The sequence below is a fragment of the Urocampus carinirostris genome, chromosome 6, assembly GCF_059441175.1.
Source record: "Urocampus carinirostris isolate Australia breed hairy pipefish chromosome 6, RoL_Ucar_1.0, whole genome shotgun sequence".
NCBI classification, from domain to species: Eukaryota; Metazoa; Chordata; class Actinopteri; order Syngnathiformes; family Syngnathidae; genus Urocampus; species Urocampus carinirostris.
Window position 1 is genome coordinate 2,808,344 of NC_142354.1, and position 23,676 is coordinate 2,832,019.

Sequence of the window (23,676 nt, forward strand, 5' to 3'; positions counted from 1 at the left end):
GAGGAAATTAAGTCAGAGAGATAAGCAGGGGCAAGTCCATTCAAAAACAATTCCCCAGCCACCGAATGCAAAGTTTGTATGTTTGTAGTATAACTTTAAAGTTACATCTTGAATGGACAGGGAGCAAGTGCAAGTTAGCTAAAATTGGAGTAAAATGGTCAAACCTTCTTTTCTTAGTCAAAAATCTCTGCTGCATTTTAAACTAGCTACAAACTTATGGTGCTAGCCGCCGGGAGACCAGAGAGCAATAAATTACAGTTATTAAGTCCCGAAGTAATAAACGCTTGATTTATAATCCCTGCATCTGTGTCGGTCGAATATTCTCGTAAATAATTGTTTCCACTTCTAACTTTAGGTTCTACTTTTACCTTATCATTACTCAACAATAGCCAAAAACACTGCTTTGTAGGGAAGTTCTTCCACAACATAGTGTTGAATGCCAAACATCAAGTCACTTTTATTTGTATAGCCTTAATCAGAAAATATCTAAAAGAACTACACTGACCACATTACACTATCATCTGATCTGAAACCAACATGCGAAAACCCTCAGCATGAGGAAAATCTGAAACCTTGAGATTGGGCCACACAAGAGGTAATCCCCCTTCCAGGATGACCAGGCTGTACACAAAACAAAATCAACATCAACAATAAATATAGGTGATATGTAAAATTGTTCAAGAAGTCCAAGACTTTAATGCAGCTTCCCATCTCAACCGGCTGGTCAATGCAGATAATGTCATGCTTCAGGTCCAGGTACCGGTCTGCTGACTCATCTCGATACGTCCTTTTCCCTTCACCACCAACCAGGCAGCCAGAAGGGACAGGAAAAAAAAATTATGGAGTCGGCATCAACCATAAACCATAGAATAGAAATGTGTGTTAAATCTAGATTTAAAATCTTCCACTGTGGTTGCAGATCTTGCAGAGCATTCCACAGCACTAGGGGCTTGATGAAGAACTCAGTTGAGCCTGCAGGTTTTTTCCTGGCCCTTGGAGTCACAAGTAGACCGGCATTTTCCGAGCAGAGGCTCCGTGCAGGAACATAGGGGGAAATCAAAGCAAAGAGATAGTGTCCTTTGTGTCCAACATTTCAGGGCATGTATAAAAAGGAAAGAGTCTTTAAATAAATGTCAATGTATATAAAACAACTCAAAGACTACAAGTGTGTTGAATGTAAGAATCCAGTTTTGGAAATTCAGATCTATCTTAAATTGTTCTTGAGGATAAATAAAGTCCCACTTTGTTCATAAGTATTTTGCATCTGTTAGTAAAACGATGTGAAGAACGTGCTGTACATGCAGTGCATCCAAAGAGTATTCTTCTTTTTTCACATTTTGTTATTTTAAAGCCCAATGTGTAATAATTGACCACTAGACGGCACTTTGTTGTCTGATACGAGCGAGGGTCAGTTATACACGGCACAGCATAGAGCACAGAGGGGGTATGCCTCCAGGCAGCAGGACAATCCATGTCTAAGTGTTCTAAACTGTGCATTAAAATGACAAAGACATGGGAGCTTGAGCCAGGTGACTCCAGCATAAAGCTCCCACTTGTCTGCCCTGACTATGAGTAGTGCAGAACATTTTTGTTTTGTGTTGTTATTAAAATGGATTATGTGTATGTATTCCCCATTTATTTATTGTTCCGTTTTCATATATACATATATAAATAAAGATCCATACGATGATACATTTTCTTAATATATTGGTGACAGCAAAATAGCAACAAAACAAGAATAGTAGTATAGTTCATAATAATAACAACAATAATGATAATAACAACAAAAATATAGTCATGGTAGTTGTTATTATCATTATTATTATTATAACAAGCTTAATAATAGCTTGACGCTTCTATTTACTGTTTTACTGTAAAGGGTTCTGCTCTCTGACATTCTTTGCATACCGATAATACTAATAATAATACAAAAAGTCACATAACAGTTATAATAATAATCATCATCATAGTAAAAGTTATATTACCGGATTAATTATTAGTTTTACCCATTTAATTACTCTATAATGCTACTGATTTGTAGTAAAAGTAGCTAAATATCATTCCGACAACTTAATATCATTCAGACAACATAACCATTTTTATGATAATTCATGTATTTTTGCCTGGTATCCAAATCAATGCATTGTTTTTACTGGATGAGAGTTTTTTTGTACCACAAGGAAGCACTAAATATGTCCCTTTAAAGCAGATTTAGGCAAACCTTGGACCACGTGGGTCCTATCTGTTTTTTCAATCCAGCCCGCTGAATGAAAATGGTAACATTAGCTTCACAGTACATATATATATATATATATATATATATATATATATATATATATATATATATATTAATTTATTATCTGTACCAATTATCCTCACTAGGGTCGCGGAGTTGCTGGAGCCCTTCCTACCTTTCTTCAAACAGTGGGCAGGGGACAGCCTGAACTGGCTGCAGTCACAGGGCACACAGAGATAGACAACTCACTCGCTCATTTATACCTAGGGAAAATTTGGGGACCGGCCAATTAACCTGACATGCATGTCTTTGGAATGTGGGAGGAAACCGGAGTGCCCCGAGGAAACCCATCAAGCACAGGGAGAACATACCCACTCCGCACAGGAAAGCTGGTCGCTAGATTTAATCCCATGACCTCAGCTGTGCTGCAGATGCGCTAACCACTCACCGCCATGCAACCGTTTTATGTATATATATATATATATATATACACATATATATATACACATCTCATCTCATTAGCTACACCGCTTATCCTCAGTAGGGTCGCGGGGGTGCTGGAGCCCATCCCAGCAATCATCGGGCAGTTGGCAGGGGACACCCTGAACTGGTTGCCAGCCAATCGCAGGGCACACGGGGACAGACAACTCACTCACTCATTCACACCTAGGGACAATTTGGACCGGCCAATTCACCTGAAATGCATGTTTTTGGAATGTGGGAGGAAACCAGAGTGCCCAGAGGAAACCCACGCAAGCACGGGGAGAACATACAAACTCCGCACAGGAAGTCTGGAGCTAAATTTGAACCCACGCAGGAGGTTCCCAAGACATGAACTGTGCCGCACATGCGCTAACCACTGCGCCGCCGTGCTGCCCATAGATACACATATATATATATATATATATATATATATATATATTTTTTTTTTTTTGGGGGGGTTTGAACAAATTTATTGACACTAATAACAGAAAACAATCATGACAATCTCAACAGCAATTAAGCACATTCACAATATTATATTTCAATATGACGTTTAACAGCAAACACAATGTGAGGTTTGAACAACCCTTCTCGAAAATCTTAATAGCAATCAATCATATTCACAATTTCATTATATAACATCTTTGTTAGTGTCAAAATATCCATCCAGGCCAAAGTCGATTGTTTTTGGTCTGAACAAATCCACCGACACCAACAGCAGCAAAACAAACACGACAATCTCAACCTCCTCGACCGACTCACCCCGTAAAGCACGTACTGTGCATCAGGGACCTCCCCTGCTGGCAAGTCCGGGAACTTTCCTAGTTGGTCGGCCATTGTCCACAAGACCTCGGCAGCGCTGCACTCAAAAAAAAGGTGCCTCACCGACTCCTGGGCGCCACAGCCAGGTCGAGGGCACGTCGAAGTCGCTGACATTCCTCCGTGGTGCATTACGGCTCTGACTGGGAGAACTTCATGAGCCACCATCTATGACAAGTCTCGTAGTCTGTTTGGGAGGGCAGGATGATTCACGTTGCTCCAAACCGTTGTAGGTTCGCCAAACGCAAGCCCCCGCACAGGGCTTACTGTTGCACGCTCTTGCACAATAGCAATAAGGGCCCTGTGGTTTTATAAAGTGTGACATTCTTGTGGTTCCCAAATCAAACTTCTTTAAAAAATCCCGAATAAAGAGATGTGTTGGTGGCAAGTTAAATGAAACTGGAATTGCACAATAGCAATAAGGGCCCTGTGGTTTTGTAAAATGTGACATTCTTGTGTTTCCAAATCAAACTTCTTTAAAAAATCCCGAATAAAGAGATGTGTTGGTGGCAAGTTAAATGAAACTGGAATCAAACGATTGTTTGGTTCAAGCTTTGGCTTCCGCAAATATGAGCCCATCCAAAACCGGGTCATCGCTTGACTTTTCGGGTTGTTGGGTGGGCCCTCAGCGTTTTGGAAGTGGAGAGAGACATATTTGCTTCCCAGGAAAAGCTGGAGGTCAGGCACTCCTTTCTCTCCTTTTTCATTTTTCTTTTTCATTGTATCTCTTTTTATCCTTTCCCACTTTGAGCCCCAGACAAAGCGAAAGATGGCTCGGTCCAGTTGTAACAGCACGTTTCTTTTGGGCATAAAAACTAAACTGATTGACAAAAGCAGTGGGAGGATGATCGCTTTGATGATTAGGACCTTCCCCTCTATTGTCAGTTTTCTTAGTGACCAAAAAACAAGTCTTTGCTTAACTTTCCTTGTCACGTCATCCCTGTTGGTCTCGCCTCCTCCATCCGCATTGAATATTATCCCTAGGATTTTCTGGTCTGTCTTTAACACTGTCAGTGGGAGTCCTGCCTTTTCTGTCTCTTTCCACGTGCCATAAAACTTCACTTGTGATTTTTCTCTATTTAGCCTTGACCCAGACGCCCTCCCAAACAGGTCAGTCAAGTCAAGGGCTCTTCCAACAGATGCGCGTTCAGTACATAAAATATTAAAATCATCCATGTACAAAACACACTTGGTAATTTGGCCCCCACTTCCTGGGATATTGATCCCTTCGACAAATCTATCTTTTCTTAACATTTGTGCCAAAGGTTCAATGCAAAGAACATAGAGAAGGGGAGACTTAGGGCAACCTTGACGTACACCGCAGTTGATCTCGATCGCTTCCGATAAATTCCAGTTAATCATGAATTTGCTGTAGATGTCTCGGTATAGCAGTCCCACCCACTTGATGTATTTTTGGGGAAAACCCCATTTTTGCAATACCCTGAAGAGGTATTGGTGCGAGACTCGATCAAAGGCTTTTTCAAAGTCTAGGTTTAGGACCGCTAGTCGCATGTTTCTGTCTCTCGCATAACAAATGGTGTCACGGATCAGCATGAGACTGTCGCTGATCTTCCTTCCCACGATGGCACAGGTTTGATCCGGATCAACCAAGTCTCCCAAGACTACAGACATTCAGGTTGCTAGAAGCTTGCTGAAAATTTTACAGTCCACGTTTAAAAGCGTTATGGGTCGCCAGTTTTTTAAGTCAATTTTGTCTCCTTTTTTGTGCAATAGAGTAACTATCCCTATTCTGAAACTGTCTGGCATGTTGTCTCGACTGGAAAATTCATTAAAAACAGTAATCAGATCTGGTGCTAAAATATCCCAAAAAGTCCGCTAAAATTCGAGGTTGAGCCTGTCCTCCCCGGGTGATTTGCCTTTTTTCATAGTCTTTATGCAATCATTCAGTTGGTCTTGGGTAAAGTCCGATGTTAAAAAGGGGTCTTGACGCACTGATCTTTAAATATGATCTAATACATGCCCCATTTCATTCTCATGTGTTTCTTTCTTTTCATATAACTTTTTGTAGTAGTCTTCAACTAATTTGGTTATTTCACTACTTTCCATTGTTATTTACCTGTTTTCGTTTTGAAGTTTAAAAAGCCCCTCATTTTTGCTCATAATTTTTTTTAAAAAGTAGCGTGTACATTTTTCCCCTTCTTCTATTTCTCTTTCTCTGCTTCTTATTATGATGCCTTTGCTCTTTATTTCCGCCAAAGCGTTTAGTTCTTGTTTGGTCTCTTTGATTTCATCATTAAAGTCCATCCCCTTTTCTGTTAGGATGAAATAGCGTTGGAGTCTTCTTTGTAGTCCCGACATGTGTTTCATCTCTTTAAGTTTCTTGTTTTTCCCCTTCATTTTTAAAAAAGGTCTGTGTTCGTTTCTTTGTCATTTCCCACCATTGTGCTAGTAAATCATACGAGTCTTGAAGGGTCTCCCAGTCTTTGTATAGCTCCCTGTATTGTGCGGCTAGAGCCTCATCCTCCAGCAGGGAGCAGTTTAACTTCCACAGACCCTTCCCAACAGTCATACCTGAAGGAAATGAGAGAGAGCAGGACAGTAGCAAGTGATCCGAAAAATAAACAGGAATTAATCTTGCATCAGTGCTAAACCCCTTGTAAATATGTAGTCTATTCGAGAGGCTCTGGCATTGTCACTGCTGAACCAGGTGAAGCCCTCCTCTCCTGGATGCATAGATTTGAAACAGTCCTCCAGTTTAAATGTCCGGCACATGTCTCGTAATAAAGTTGATGTTTTATCTACTTTAAGCTCCTCATCGGTCCTCTTTCTATCCTTCCTACTTAGGATGCAATTAAAATCTCCTCCCATGATTAGTGGTTGATGGCCTAGCATATGCGACTGGATGTCCTCTAAGAGTTCGTACCTGAGTTGTCTGTCGGCATGGCCGTATATGTTAATGAGGTTAAAATCATTCCCTATATAAGAAAGTCTTGCTAAGATTGCGCGTCTGTCTCTCATCACAGTACTCCCTTTTATGATGAGTTGAGGGTTGTTTATTAAAATGGCTACCCCATCGTTACGGTTTTCATTCGAGCCACTCCATAATGACGGATATGGCCAAATCTCTTCCCACTGTTTATAATTTTTTAGAAAGGGGATGCAGCATTCTTGTAGTAAAAACACATCCGTTCTGATAGATTTTAAGAACGATAAAACGCTGTGAGCCTTAACCTTTGATCTCACATTTCTCACATTGATAGTAGAGAATGTAATGTTCATAATTGTTGTTAAAGTATTTAAACTACTTAGACAAAACCGGGGCATCCGAGTCCATTCTTTGGTGATCATCGAGAGTGTCACCTGTGTCAGACACATCACTTAAGAGCAGTACCTCATTTGGAGACTCACCGGGGAAAACTCTGGAATCCTCTGACTCTCTGTCTGTGGTTCCAGGTCTTCCCCTTTTTTCTGGGTTAGGGGGTGAGCCAGAGGACCTATCGAGGGGTCTCTTACTTCCCTGCCCACAAAGGGTCAGATTTTTTCCCTCCCCGACTTCCTCCGGCTCAACTTCATACAGTTCCCTTGTGGGCTTTTTCATCGGCAATCGTCTTTCTTCTAAATCTCTTCTCTTTGTTTCCGGTGTTTTCACCACCCCCAATTTTGTCTTACTTTTACCCCTCTTTCCAGTGTCCGTATGGGTTTTTGGAGAGTCGTTCGCCTTTTCGATTTGTTTGTCTTCTCCAAATCTCGGCAGTGGCGTAGCAAACAAATTTGCTAATTTGGACTCTCTTCCAGGCCCTTCCTGATTAATATATGTTTTTGGAGTGGCAGTTGCCTTTTCTATTTGTGTGTCTTGTCCAAATTCAGGTATTTTATGAGAAATCGAATTAGAATTTCCAGGTCTTTCCTGATTCAAATTTGATTCTCTGGTCTCTCCTCCAGGGGTTTTGGTAGGGACATCTGTATTTTCAATTTGTTTGTCTTGTCCAATTTCTTTGTGCATTTCTTGATCAAATTCATTGGGTATTTCCATAACCTTATTCATTTCCTGTTCATCTTCATTGGGTATTTCTATAACTTCATTCATTTCTTGTTCATTTTCATTTTGTATTTCCATAACTTTATTAATTTCATTGTCTTTGTTATCTTTATTCATTCCATTGTCTTTGTTATCTTTATTCATTTCATTATCTATGTTGTCTGACATCATTTCATTGTCTTTGTTGTCTTTGTTAACTGCCTTCCTAGCTTTCAATTTGTTAGCAAACGAATTCGGGCAGTTTCTATAGAGGTGATTCGTTTCTCCACAGAGATTGCATTTTCTGCTATTGATACATTCCTCAAAGGAATGTCCAATTGTTCTGCACTTTCCACAAAAAATTCGATCACATACCTCAGCCAGATGCCCTTGCTCACCACATTTGCGACAGAGTTTCGGTTGCCCTTGATAGTGGCCACGGTTTTCCCCCAGGAATATAGTCGACGGGAGTTGTTTCAGTCCCTGAAAGCCCCGAGGATCTTGCCGTAGTTGGACGGGTAGTCAAGTCAAGTCAAATTTATTTATATAGCCCTTAATCACAAAAATGTCTCAAAGGACTGCACAGGATTACAGTTACAAAATTACACAATTACCTGATCTTAAACCAGCATGCGGGCAAGGAAAAACTCAAAAACCTCAGTGTGAGGAGAAAAGAGAAACCTTGAGAAAGGACCTCACATGTGGTAATCCCCCTTCCAGGATTGACCAGGGTGAATTACAATTAGCATTACTGTACACATAACAGTAAACATTAGGTAAGATGTTGAAAATGTCCGGAAAGTGCATGACATCAACGACGCCCCCAGCCTGCAAACCAGTCCAGAAAGTCTATGACGGCCATGACGCTGCCTCCCGTCTCTGCCAGCTGGTAAATGTAGGAGTTGACATGCTGCAGGTCAGACGCCGGTCCGCTGACCCATCCCAAATCATCCTTCTCCTTCGTATCAGCCAGGCAGGCGTCGGAAAAAGACAGGACAAAACAGAATATGAGGTGGGCATCAATCATATGCTTTGGAATAGTAGTGTGTCTTAAGCCTCGATTTAAAAACTTCCGTTGAGGTTGCAGATCTTATCTCCAGCGGCAGGGCGTTCCATAACACCGGGGCCCGGATGGAGAATGCTCTCGAGCCCGCAGACTTCTTGGCTCTCGGAGTCACGAGTAGACCGGCATTTTCCGAGCGCAGACTCCGTGCAGGAACATAGGGGGAAATCAAATCGGAGAGATAAGAGGGTGCAAGCCCATGCAAACATTTATATGTTAATAAGAGAACCTTAAAGTCACATCTTAAGTGGACTGGGAGCCAGTGCAAGTTGGCCAATATAGGAGTAATATGCTCAAACTTTTTGGTCCTAGTCAAAAGTCTAGCTGCCGCATTCTGAACCAGCTGCAAACTTTTAATGCTAGACATCGGGAGACCAGAGAGCAATACATTACAGTAATCAAGCCGAGAAGTAATAAACGCATGAATTAAAATCTCTGCATCTGATTGGGACAGCATCGAACGAATCTTCGCAATATTACAGAGGTGGTAGAAAGCTATTCTAGTAATATTTTTCACGTGTAACTGAAACGACAGATTAGGATCAAATATAACACCTAGATTTTTGACCGAGTCACTATGGGTGATATTACATTTGTCTAGGTTCAGGGTAGTGTTTGAAAACAACTGACGACAGTGAGCTGGACCAATAATCAACATTTCATTTTTTTCTGGGTTAAGGCGTAAAAAATTATTTGACATCCATCTTTGAATCTCAGTAAGGCAAGCCTCCAGATTTCTAAAACTTAAATGTCCAGTTTTTTCCAGTGGCACATACAGTTGAGTGTCATCTGCATAGCAATGGAAGCTAATATTATACTTCCGGATAATGTCACCAAGCGGGATCATATAAATACTAAAAAGAAGGGGGCCAAGTACAGAGCCTTGAGGAACACCACAAGGGACATTAGATTGTTTAGAGGTCAGATTGCCATAGTTAACACATTGCATCCTGTCTGACAGGTAGGACCTAAACCACGAGAGTACAGTTCCTGAGATACCAATGCGTTCTAGACGAACCAATAATATGTTGTGGTCGACCGTATCAAAAGCAGCGCTGAGATCCAGCAGCAGTAACATTGATGAGGCACCAGAATCTATTGTTAAAAGGTGTTAAAAGGAGATCATTGGTTACTTTAGCAAGGGCTGTCTCAGTAGAATGATTTACCCTAAATGCTGACTGGACAGTTTCAAAAAGGTTATTTTCTGACATGAAGTCATTTAACTGCTGTGCAACGACCTTTTCAAGTAATTTCGCAAAAAATGGCAGATTTGACACTGGCCTATAATTACCTAGGCTTTCTGGGTCAAGGTTAGGTCGCTTAAGCGTGGGTTTAATGACGGCAGACTTGAAGGCTACAGGAACAATACCCGAGGATAGCGATATATTAATAATATTTAAAACTGATAGTCCTAAGATCCCAAACAGATCCTTCACCAGTGAAGCTGGAAACGGATCAAGCAGGCACGTAGTTTGTTTGGCCCTACTGACCATCTGTGTTAGATTATCAAGGGACAAATCATTGAAACTGGAGAATGTTTCTGAACAACCGCTGACACAGTCCATACCTAACACCTCCATATCTTTGATATAGGAGGAGGAAACAGAGCGTTCTTTTAAAATTTCATTCCTGATTAGTTGAATCTTTTTATTGAAAAATTCCATAATGTCTTCAGCAGAATAAGTGCAACCATTTGGGTTAAGTTGTTGTCTGGTAAGTTTCGCCACTGTGTCAAACAAAAATTTCGGATTATTCTTATGTTCAACAATAATCTTAGAGAAATACGACGCTTTAGCTGAGGCAAGAGCTACTTTATATTTCAGCAAACTGTCACACCAGGCCAGTCGAAAAACCTCCAGCTTAGTAGTGCGCCATTTTCGTTCAATTTTTCTGCAACTTTGTTTGAGTAACCTAGTTTCTTCAGTAAACCAAGGTGTATTCTTCTTGGGTCGGAATTTATACTTTAGGGGCGCCACAGAATCAAGAACATTAACCAAAGCAGTATTGAAGTTGTTTGTAAGTGAGTCAACAGACCCAGTGTACGAAGGGAAGGCTGCAGTTACCGTAGGTAATAATTCTTTTAAGGCTAACACCGTTTTAGGGCTGATATTGCGACTGCTAAAGCCTAAATTTTCCTTATCACAGTAAACATTAAACAGCACCTCACATTTAACAAAATAGTGATCAGAGATGGCATTAGGATACGGTAACACTGTAACATTTGAGGCTACTACGCCACGGGTCAGGACGAGATCTAGAGTGTTCCCATCTTTATGAGTGGGCACATCAACTATTGGATTGAAACCAAATGTATCAATCAGTGACTTAAATGCAATTGCAAGTGAATTTGATGGGGAGTTTATGTGAACATTAAAATCACCAATAATTACAACATTGTCCGCATAAGTTACTAAGTCTGTTAACAGTTCCGAAAATTCTTCCAAAAAATTTGAGTATGGTCCAGGTGGGCGATACACAACAACTAAATAAATTGGTGTTGACATTAAGGACCTCATAACAAGTGCTTCAAACGTTTTAAAACTAGTAGGGGTATTAGAAGTAAATTTCAACCTATCTTCCGATATAAGAGCAACACCTCCACCTTTTTTGCATGGTCGTGCCAAGTGCGAACTCACAAAGTTAGGGGGAGAAGCCTCATTTAACACTACAAACTCATTTGGTTTTAACAAGGTCTCACAAAGGCCAATAAGGTTAAGATTGTGTTCATTAATAAGATCATTGACAAGTAAAGCTTTGGAGGCTAGTGATCTAATATTAAGAAGGCCAAGCTTCAGCACTGTGGACTCAGCTGAAACCTTTCGCGAATTTTGAACCTTAATGGCAACCTTAGTGGTAACCACCACAGGATTAGACTGCCGGTCCCGGGTCTTGTGCCTTGCATGACGGCAGACGCGGCCCGAATTCCATACCACAGAAATATTGTTGACAGGTGGAGTAGCAGGATGACTATTGGTAGAAAATAATGTTATTTCTTCTCCCTCCTCGCCTAACAAGGGAGAAACAGAGGTAAGAAGCACAGAAGAAGATGCTATAGAAGAGTATAAATCAGGGTGTATGGTGCAGTCAGTAGAACGCTCTAAACTACAAAAACTATGTGAATTGCATGAATCTAGCATAGCGCTAGTTAGCTCTAGCGTTACAGACTCCACACCCATGGTTACAGGTTCGCTAATCACCTGTGACCTGGCCTGCACTAGTGTACCCTGTCATGGAAGGCTTAAACAGTAATCTATATTTTTAGAAAGAGTGAGAGCACCTTCCCAGTTAGGGTGAAGGCTGTCTCTCCTCAGCAGGTCAGGTCGGCCCCAGAAAGCAGGCCAGTTATCCACAAACCTAAATCCCTTCTGATTGCAAAAACTTGCCAGCCACCGGTTTAGCGAGACTAGTCTGCTAAACCTCTCATCATTGCCTCTCGCAGGCAAGGGGCCAGAGACAATTACTCGATGCCGACTCATCTTTCTGGCGAGATTACAGGTCCTAGCAATATTTTTCTTTGTAATCTCAGATTGTCTCATTCTAGTATCATTCGAGCCGACGTGAATGACTATATCGGTGTAGCTAGCCCTGTCCTGGTGTCTAGGTTTGCTCGTCAGCTCCCTCAAATTAGCCTCAATGTCGGGTGCTCTGGCCCCAGAAATACACATAACCGTGGCTGGGGTGCTAAGCTTTATGTTACGGGTGATGGAGTCACCTATAACTAGGGTGCGGGAGCCAGTAGACCGGGGTGGAGTGGGACTAGCTAGGGGGCTGAACTTGTTATGCGTCTGAATTGGCTCACCGCGATTAGCAGGCCTTTTAGGGCTAATGCTAACCGGACTAGTAGGTTCGCTACAACCCACGCTAGCAGTGGTGTCCGAGGCACCTAACATTTTCCTTTTAAACTGCTCTAGCTCACGGACACGTCCCTCTAGAAGGGCTACCTGCCTACGGACACGGGGGCAACCTTTACAGCAACCCATACTCACTTGTAAGCATCGGATGCCAAAGAGCGTCTTAGCAGCCGTGGGAGGGGATGCCCTTCAACAACGATCAGCAGCAGCTTCCAACTGTAAAACAATTGTGCGCGGCACTTACCTTGCGCCAATCGTCCGAGATGCTTACCCGAAACTTTTCAACTGTTCAAGATAAAAAGTCTCAATCCAGAATTCTGCTATAGTAGGAATCTGAAACAATCTCGTAGACGCGACGACGTGAGCAACACTAAATTCCCGCCACTCGATAACCCGGAACCGGAAATTGATGATTTCAGGCACCAGTCCAATAGCCTTTCTCACCCCTCACCTTCATAGCCTGGCCTTTCACTGAGCAGTATCTACTCAACCAATAACAGACGTCATCAGCACTGATTATTTCACTAAACATTCTAACAATGACAATCTTGTTAGCATTATCAGTCAGCTTCTCCACTGTAAATCCAGAAAACTGGGACCTCACCCCCTCAAAGCGATTCCAAAACTCTTGATAAAGAGCCGCCATTTCAAAACTTACATCAAAGCCCTTGCCAGAAGGCATTTTTATGACAGCATGTACCTTCTCCTTTGTAAACTTCAGAATCTTTTCAACAAACTTGTTAATAAAATCCAGCCTTGACATTCCCTCCGAAATTGCCACAACATCTTTGAGCAAGAATCTTACGCAGATACGTCTCCGCCCGCCGGTATAATGCCCATGGCAGGACTCGGCTGCTTTACTTCTAACTATGTTAAAATGGTTAGAATTGTAAAATTAATAATTAACAATACTCTTAAAACCGACGCCAATGACAGTATAAACGCATAGAACGAGCAGTGCTAACCTGATGCGTCCACCATCATAGCAACATAAAATGAACCACCTTCATGATCATGGTATTGCTGAAACAGTTGGAATTTCACATCCGGCTATATATATATATATATATATATATATTTTTTTTTTTTTGGTTTGAACAAATTTATTGACACTAAAAACAGAAAACAATCATGACAATCTCAACAGCAATTAAGCACATTCACAATATTATATTCCAATATTACGTTTTTAACAGCAAACACAAAGTGAAGTTTGAACAAACCTTCTCGAAAATCAAACATATTCACAATTTCATTATATAACATCTTTGTTAGTGTCAATAGATCCGTCCAGGCCAAAGTCGATTGTCCTCGGTATGAACAAATCCACTGACACCAACAGCAGCAAAACACAGCCATCAAGCATATTCACAATTTTTTTATATTTGACATATATATATGGCAGAACGGCGGTGCTGTGGTTAGCGCGTGTGCGGCACAGTTCTAAGGTCTTGGGAACCTCTCTAGCGAGAGTGACAAAGAGACATTTATAAAGACATCAGAGGAATTCCCAAAAAAGGCCCAGCGTATTTTGGCTTAATGCCATATGCTGTTCTCTGAATGTGGAAACTGTTGAATAAAGAGAACTCAATTTTTGTCTATTATTATACTTTATTTTAAAAACAAAAACAGCAAGATGCATATCTGATCCAATGATTCAATCCAATGATCAATGTCTGAAGGCATTTCTTGTGAAAATTTACACAGTTATACTTTAGGCCTCTGAGAGTGTTTTTGCTAGGTTTGGTGTCAGGGCGCTCCCAAGTCTGAATTAGCCCAGAGCTGTGAATTTAGGGTCTGCAAGAAACCCCAATAAACAAGATTTAATGTTTAGACCACAACAGGCATTATTCTTTGTAAATTAAGATATAATTGATAGTATTTAATATTTCAATGGGCAGCACGGTGGAGCAGTGGTTAGCGCTTGTGCGGCACAGTTCTGAGGTCATGAGATCGAACCCCCTGTGTGGAGTTTGCATGTTCTCCCCGTGCTTGCGTGGGTTTCATCCGGGCACTCCGGTTTCCAAAAACATGCATGTCAGGTTAATTGGCCGGCCCGAATTGTCCCTAGGTGTGAATGAACGAGTGGATGGTTGTCTGTCTTTGTGTGCCCTGTGACTGGCTGGCAACCAGTTCAGGGGGTCCCCTGCCCACTGCCCGAAGATAGCTGGGACGGGCTCCAGAACCCCCCGCGACCCTACTGAGGATAAGCGGTGCAGATAATGGATGGATGGAAGGATAATATTTCAATAATCATCATTTACACACGAGAATTTTTTTTTTTTTTTTATGTTTAAATTTATACAAGTTAGCTGGCCTCGGGGGCCCCTAATAGCCACTGGGGCTTAAGTTGCCACTTAGTTGGATCTGGTCGCTGCACAGATTTTTTTCGATCTCTGTAAAGATTCAAGTCAGTACTCTTACTGGGCCTATCACGGACACTGAGTTATCCTGAAACCACTTCTTTGATAGCTTGGCCTGCCCAACTCCAGTCAGGCTTCCATGTTCCTTTTACCAAGAAATGATTTTTGTATGGCCACTCCAGAGGTGGGAAGAGTAGCCCAAAAGGATATTCAAGTAAATCACTATAACTTCAGAATAATTTAACTCAATTCGAAGTAAAAACTAGTCATTGAAATAATTACTTCAGTAAAATTAAAATGTTACTGTTTTTGTTTTTTAAAGAACAACCAAATTAATCAGATTATCTAATTAAACTCATCAACAATAAATTATATTTAATTAAAAAGTAGATTAAAATAATCAAGGTAAATTAGGGTACTTTAAAAAAAATGATAAATTTAAAGGACTATAAATCACAGAAATAAATTAACCACAAGTAGCACATTTAGAGCCTCAGTACTTTTTTAATGGGCTGTGTAGAAGGAACAAAAAGCAACCCCAGGGGTTGGCCACCCAAATAAAATAACAACCTTTTGAAAACTGTGAAGTTAATAAAATCGCATAAGTACAGTTTAAGTTTGATTTATGTGCAGTTATTTTTCTCTTTTTACCTTTGGGGTCCATGGCAAATCACACACAGGACACTGCCCCTTTAAAAGGTCGGCTCTCACATAAAGGACATTGGAGAAGAAAAAAAAGCGAAGAAGAACTGCGTTCATACCACCTCATATTTACAACCCTAGTTGAAAGGTAGTATGTATTCTACCTCTTATTACAAAATTGGAAACGTTATAAGTGTTTGAGTCATGTTTGTCCTACAGTAGAAACCATTTAAAGAAAATACATTTCACTCCCCCATCTTTCTCAATCATTAAGCATTTTTTGAAAAGGGCCAGGGAGCCACTTTGCTGTGGGTTACCGAATGCCGGCCTGGAGACTGGCCTAAGTTGTAAAAAATGTTCAATGAAGAATAGTCTATCGAGACAATATTTGAATGAAAAGGTGCAATAACAATTCCCATAGTCGTAAAATGTCTATTTTTACAGTCTTACGTGCTTGTTTAGGGTGGTCATAGCCCTGGGGAAAAACTGTCTCAGCATCCTTGTTTTAGGGAACCTGTAGCGACTACCAAAGCGGAACAGGTCAAAGAGGTGGTGGCCAGGAGGGATGAATCTTTTATGTTATGTTAACTGCTCTGCTACCGTATCACAAGCAGTCAGTACTATGAATCAATCAATCATTTACCACCGGACCTTCGGCAATTTTTTTTAACCCAATACATTGTGTGACTTAAAAAAAATTGCCCAGCCCCGGTGTATGCTCTACTTGGTCAAAAAACCTTAAGTCATTTGTTCAGGCAATGGCGTTTATTAAGTACAATCTACATTTCAAAATAATTATATTAAATAACACAGCACTTTCACTTCATCTTTGCAGATATATCACGCGCACAAACACATAAATGCACTGAAAATGTTTTAAGAAGACATTTGACAACGTTAAATATTGCTTTTACAGAAAAGTATGCAAATTTGTTTTTGTTGGAATTGAATTGATCTGTGTGCTTGGCTGGTCGTTCTGGGTGTTTACAGTTTGGTCTGTGAGTTTTCATCATGAAGTGTATCAACCTTGAAAATGTTTTTTACGATGAGTTTACATACAAAGGACTCCTTAGCCATGTACAACCAAAACGGGGTGTGTTGGTGTGACACCTGGACTGTAAACTGTAGTGAAAAATGTGCCCTATATACCAAACTTTCACAAACATAAGGCGCACTGTGTTAATAGGCCCAGTCTTTGTAGCTGGTTCTATTTCTGTACAGTAATCCCTCGGTTATCGCGGTTAATGGGGTCCAAAACCACCCGCGAAAAGTGAAAATCCACAAAGTAGTGACGCCCCTTCAAAAATGCTTAAAAAACAAACCAAAAAATATATATATATATTTTTAAATTATTTTATTTTATTATTATTGAATTTTTTAAACCCGCAAAGCTCTGAACCCGCGAACGTGGAACCGTGAAGTAGCGAGGTCCCACTGTATTTAACACACACACTCGGTGGGTGCCTTCTGCTGCTGCCGCTTTACGACAACACAGACAAGCATACAAAGCATGCATATTTAAAAATGCAGCGGAGCAAAACTGCATTTGGTTGCGGTTAATTAAGTATTGATTACGAAGTAGAAGACACAGATAAAAAACTTGTCAGAGTTCAGCTCCCTCCGCTTACAAACCATTGATTGATTAAACTTCAATTGTCTTGTGGATACTCTGTTTCCATGTTCCTCCGCGTAGCCTTGAAATCAATACACATGGCTGCCGAAAACACGGAAAGCTTTAAATAGGGGGAAAGTGAGCTTTTGAATTTAATTAATGTTTTGGGGGAAAAACTCTGTTCAGCCTCAGGTAGTACAATAACTTCCAAATGCTAAATATGCTACGGCGATAGTATCCATGAGTACTTCAACAAACAATGGATGCATTGCCTGAGACGTCACGTGTTCTTTTCTGTGCAAGCAAGACACTTGTTGCGTTCACAAAGCAGACGCATACAAGTCACATTTAGTTAGAAATGTGAACGATCTCACAAAAACAGGATTTTAACCAAAAATCGGAATTGAGCATTAAGCTCTGCAATGTGAACGGCAGCCTCATAGTGTCAGCAGCTCGTCCGTTGCTCAACAGCACACACAGGGCGCATCGCACGATAGGACAAACCGCACAATTTTAAGAAAATCTGGGACTTTTATGTGGGCTTTAAGGTCGTAAAAATACGGTATACTGGGCTGAACCCTACACATTACTTGTGTTACGTCGGCTATGCACACCCCGAAGTCAACTCTACGCTTATCAAAATTGGAACGCTTGAGAATAAATTTAGAAGATAAGAATTTGATCTCCAAGCCATAACTACCGATAAGAACAGCCATAGGTTCCAAACCCCTGCAGAAGCTCACCCAGTATATTTTTTGCAGGCTATGCGTAGCCATACGCATGCCAAAATATGAGCGTGTCACAATGAGGGTTAACTTCAAACTCTGTAAATGTATGTCAATTGGATACTGCAATGGGAGCTGCATGGGATTCAACCATTTTCTTTGCCCGGCAAGTATTTCGACTTAACGTTGTTTTTGATTTTGGTGAGATTTTGATCTTTTTTATGATTATGTGTGTGAACTTGGTGGTCCTTGTTGGCTCTCTTGGCCGATTGTTGCATGCCATTAGCAGGGTATGCCCTCAGAAGATGCTGCGGATGTTGCTGGTGTTGCTGGTGGCCAGCATCCAAAGCGGTTTCTTCTGAAGCTTGTGACCCCGCTCTCGCTTTCTCGACCTTCTGCTGCCTAGAGACAAGAAATAAAAAAAATCCTCCTTTTAGAGACAATTAATCAAATCCATTTGTGGGTTGATAAGTATGTCGTTTAGTAATCACTCAAAATGAGGGGAATAGAAAAGATTAGATTTAGATTTACCATATCGATCCCCTTAGGGCCGGGGAGTCCAAACTTTTCAGAAAGTGGGTCACGTTTGGTAGAATAAAAATGTGTGAGGCCCGAACATTCAGCATGGTATCTTTGAACAGTCTGTATTAAATTACCTTTCCGTGAAAAGATTATAGTGCTTGGCGATCAACGTTGCAACCTCATAGCTAACCATTGAATAGAATCAGAATTAGAATTTACTGTTATTGTCATTCTTTGTAACCATGCACACAGAACAAAATGTTGATACACTTGACCCGTACAGTTAAACTGTAACGAGCCGATGCAGCTGCAGCCAAACAGGGCGGCGCCATTTTAGATCCAATTGCTGTGTTGGGAGTCATTAGGTGACCAAACCCCCCAATTCCAACCTCTAATGCTGAGCGCCAAGCAGGGAGGCAATGAGTACCAATGTTGTAAGTCTTAGGTATGACTCGCCTGAGGCCTGAACCAGCGACCCGCCAGTCTCGGAGCGGCGCCCTCCCATCTCGGCTACTGAGCATTTTCATTTGTGAAAAAGTCCTTTTGTGCCTTTAAAACAGCTTCCAGTAGCTTCAACTTCTAATAGCATTCATTTCCAGTTAGCTTGTTGTATTTAGCATATTTTGTCTGACAGTGCCTCATGATAACATATTCTTTGAAAACAGCCAAAGTCATATGTCAAATTAGGCAGTTGTTTCTGTTTTCAGAAAAAATGACTCCAATTTCCACCTCTCCTGGAAGCGACGGCCCTCATAATCACCTTTTCTTATTTTAATATACAGTCGCTGAGACGGAAATATGATGGGCTAACCAGACAGATTTGTCTCCTTGGCATTAGAATGTTAAACGGTCATTCCCAAAGATAGCAAGCCTAGCCAGCTATTATTTTCTACATCTGTTTTTCAATGTTTTGAATTTTTAAATTATATTGTTGGGCAACACGGCGGCGGGCTCAGTGGATAGCGCGTGTGCGGCACAGTTCTGAAGTCATGAGATCGAACCTCCTGTATGGAGTTTGCATGTTATCCCCATGCTTGTGTGGGTTTCCTCCGGACACTCCGGTTTCCTCCCACATTCCAAAAACATGCATGTTAGGCTAATTGGCCGGTCCAAATTGTCCCTAGATGTGAATGAGCAAGCAAATTGTCTGTCCCTGTATGCCCTGCGACTGGCTGGTAACCGGTCCAGGGTCTCCCCTCCCCACTGCCCGAAGATAGCTGGGATGGTGTCCAGCACCCCCACGACCCTACTGAGGGTAAGCAGTGCAGATGATGGATGGATGAATTATATTGTTACGACATATCAGGCAGGGTACCTATTTGTAAACCGCTAAACAATCCTTTAAATGGGAGCTCATTAAACCATACATGTTCATTGTTTAGAAACTTTATCATGAAAAGCCACAGAACAAACTTCAACCAAAAACAAAGGTTTTACCCAGAGCTCTAGCAAAGCACCTAAAGCAATTAGATTGGGTGAGCAGTAGGAATGGGCAAAGCTTTACACAGGGTGCACACAATCTTTCTCATGTGCCCAGCACTGTCTGCACTAAAGGTATATACGTTGGTATCCTTGTTTGCAGTTATTTCTTGACGTTTAAAAAAAAATAATAATATTTGTTTGCTCGCACCTTGTTTTGAAACCATTATTTAGGACAAAAATTAGCTTCAACACTCTTAAGTACCTGCGGGTGGAAGTATGCTGCCCCCCATATATATATATATATATATATATATGGGGGGCAGCACGGCAGCGCAGTGGTTAGCGCGTTTGCGGCACAGTTCTGAGGTCGTGGGAACTTCCTACGTGGGTTCAAATCCAGCTACCGGCCTTACTGTGCGGAGTTTGTATGTTCTCCCCGTGCTTGCGTAGGTTTCCTCCGGGCACTCCGGCTTCCTCCCACATTCGAAAGACATGCATTTCAGGTGAATTGGCCGGTCCAAATTGTCCCTAGGTGTGACTGAGCGAGTGAGTTGTCTGTCCACGTGTGCCCTGCGATTGGCTGGCAACCAGTTCAGGGTGTCCCCTGCCCACTTCCCGGAGATAGCTGGGATGGGCTCCAGCCCCCCCCCCCGCAACCCTAATAAGGATAAGCGGTACAGCTAATGAGATATATATATATATATATATATATATATATTTTTTTTTTTTTATACAGGTTTTTCTCCAGAAACTACAACGCTAATGAAACGATTGACAAGTATTTTACTGACTTAAGACTACTTCTGGACACTTGCAAATTTGGGAGTGCAAAAGACTCATTGATTAGGGCTAAACTTGTGTACGTAATCCACAATTCGCACGTGAGAGCGCTTGCTGCGCGAGGCAGATCTGACATTGGAAAGAAGCATCAAAATATGCAGAACAGCGGATCTATCTAAGGAAAATATGAAAACAATCGAGGGACAAGTAGGCGAAGAGGTGCATGCAGTTAAAAATTGACCGAAGCGCAGGGGGCGAGGTCGAAGGTAATTAAGAACTGCAGGTACGGTGGGAAACAACATGAGTGGAATAAAGAGACCTGTCTTGCTTATGGGAAAATCTGCAGCAAATGCAAGAAACACAACCAACCACTTTGCTTCCTAATGCAAAACGTCAGATACACAAACTAAACAAATACACAGTGTGCCAGAAACCAAGAAGAAGTATGAGGAAATTATGAGCCTTCAAGCAGTGGGACAGGCGAACGCACAGGGGAGACAACTGTCTCATAAAGTTTCAATTGTACTGTGGGGCAAGTTGTGATATTCTTTCATCACATCTGCTGAATCCTGACACGAAATTGGAGGAGACGCAACAGGTCCTTGTCATGTACAATAAAAGCACTCTGAAGCCTTTGGGCAAATGCAGGATAAAAATAAGAAATCAGAGAAACAGGAAACTGTACAAACTTGATTTCATGGTGATTAACGGTCAGGCATCCGTGCCATTGCTGGAGAACAGGGCAGTGCAGGGCATGGTTCTAGTGAGGATACAGAAAGAAAATACCATGGCCATTGAAGACATCGTTCAACAAGCAGACAGCAAAGGACAAACACGCTAGAAAGAGCAGATCAGGGAGCTATACCCACAGGTGTTTGAGGGTGATGGCTGTTTGTCTGGGACATATGAGCTCGAAGTGGAACCAAGCATAGCAACAGTGAAACTACCAAAGCGGAGAGTTCCAGTGGCTCAGATGAACCCGCCAAAGGAACTGACAAGCCTGGTGGCAAAAGAGATAATTACACCAGGTGAAAAGAGCACAGATTGGATCAGTAACATGGTCCTGGTTAGGAAACCATCAGGAAAGCCGAGGATCTGTATTGATCCCAAACCTCGAAACAGAGCACTGAAAAGACAGCACTTTCCATTACCAACCATTGAGGATGTCCTGCCCGACCTGGCCAGGGTATTCAGGTTTGTGATGTAAAAAATGGATTCAGGCATGTAAAACTGACAGAGCGCTCTAGCTACATGACAACATTTACAACGCCATTCAGAAGGTTTAGGTGGAGGAGAAGGCCAATGGGGATCAGCCCAGCTCCTGAGGTGTTTCAGCACAGGCTGAAACAGGTGCTTGAGCGGCTACCAGGGGCACGCATAATAGCTAACGATATCCTGATCATTGGCGAAGGAGAAAATCAGGACATGGCAGTAAGAGACATGACAAGAAACTGAAAAGAACATACAACATCAAACTGAATTTTGACAAAATGAAGCTGAGGCAGTAATAGGTGCCGTACATTGGTCACAGGGTGACATCTGAGGGCTTGTAAATTGACCCTGAGAAGGTACGCGCCGGACAGGAAATGCCTAAACTCATCAACATCAAGGGCCAACAGAGATTGCTCGGAATGGTGAACTATCTTGCAAAATTCTGCCCACACCTATCGGATATCTGTGAGATCTTGAGTAAACTGACACACAAAGATGTGATCTGGGAATGGACTAACACACAGCAATCTGCCTTTGGGACAATAAAAGAGATGATGGCCACAGTACCAGTATGGAAGTATTACAATCCTACAGAGGAACTCACTCTCCAATGTGATTCATCCAAAACTGGGCTGGGCGCAGCACTTTTGCAGGAAGGCCAACCTATAGCGTACGCCAGTAGGTCACTCACTTCTACAGAGAGAGGATATGCACAAATAGAAAAGGAGTGCCTCACCATTCTATTTGGAATGGAAAATTTTCACCAATACACATATGGCAGAAAGGTAGTGATACACTCTGACCATAAACCACTTGAAACCATCGCAGAGAAGCCTCTGCTTAATGCCCAAAAAAGAGTCATGTCAAGTCATTTTTATCGTATAGCCCTTAATCACAAATAGTCTCAAAGGGCTTCACAGGTTATTACGCATGAGCAGTTTAGGTTAATTATATGCTATAGAGTAGAAGTGAGTTTTAAGCTTAGATTTAAACATTTCCACTGAGGTCGCAGATCGGATCTCAGGGGGAAGAGCATTCCACAACACCGGTGCGCGGATGGAGAACGCTCTCGAACCAGCGGAACACTTCTTGGCTCTTGGGATCACCAGAAGACCGGCGCTTCCCTCCACGACAGCCCCGCTTCTGCTTTCTGTCTTTGCGCCGTCTTCGTCTTTTCATAGGTAGAGTGGCTAGCCACGGAGAACCTGAGTCCCTTTGAAGCTCGTTCGGGATATCATGGGTGGTATAAAAGGTGCCCGAAGAGTCGAAATTTAGACGCCCACCCAATAGAATAGAAAGAGGCTACAAAGAATGCTATTGAGGCTTCAGGAATATGACGTGGACGAAGTGTTTGTTCAAGGCAGGCTGATGCTTGTTGCAGATTCCCTTAGCAGAGCATACCCACCGGAATATGCAGTTGAGTTCTGTTGAAGCTGAAATTGTAATTGTTGATATGATTAATAAGATACCCATTTCAGAGGAGAGATGACAGAAAATCCAAGCTGAGACGGAACGGGACCAGGCCCTCCAGGCAGACGACAACAGAAAGAACCATTACAGAGCCATGACTTCCCATTGAGGCCATGGGCAAAAGTGGGCACTGACATTTTCACCTTTAATAATAAAGACTATTTAGTGACTGTGGACTATTTCTCAAATTTTTGGAAGTTGATTATCTGTCCGATACCAAGTTCACCACAGTCATCCACAAATTAAAGGCACATTTTGCTCGCCATGGAGTGCCTGATGTGATGTTTTCAGAGAATGGCCCACACTATAGCTCACAGGAGTTTAAGAGATTCAGCCAGTCTTGGGAATTTGAATATGTAAGATCATCGCCCACATACCCCCAAAGCAATGGGGAAACAGAGTCTTCCATCAAGACGGCTAAAAGATTAATGGGGAAACCCCGGTAGGCAAAGTCGGACCCTTACATACCGGCTAACTTAAAAAGTAGACTCTGCATT

At 41.9% G+C, this 23,676-nt stretch overlaps 1 protein-coding gene across 1 annotated transcript in view; it reads right to left on the reverse strand.

Annotated features, from left to right (window-relative positions):
- Positions 1 to 15,924: 15,924 nt before the first annotated feature.
- The window catches only part of rspo4 (R-spondin 4), a 42,532-nt gene continuing 34,780 nt past the window's right edge, over positions 15,925 to 23,676 (reverse strand). The window contains exon 5 of the mRNA XM_088337472.1: positions 15,925 to 18,175. Coding sequence (XP_088193598.1) covers positions 18,072 to 18,175 — 104 coding nt within the window. The 3' untranslated portion in view covers positions 15,925 to 18,071. The remainder of the gene's footprint in view (positions 18,176 to 23,676) is intronic.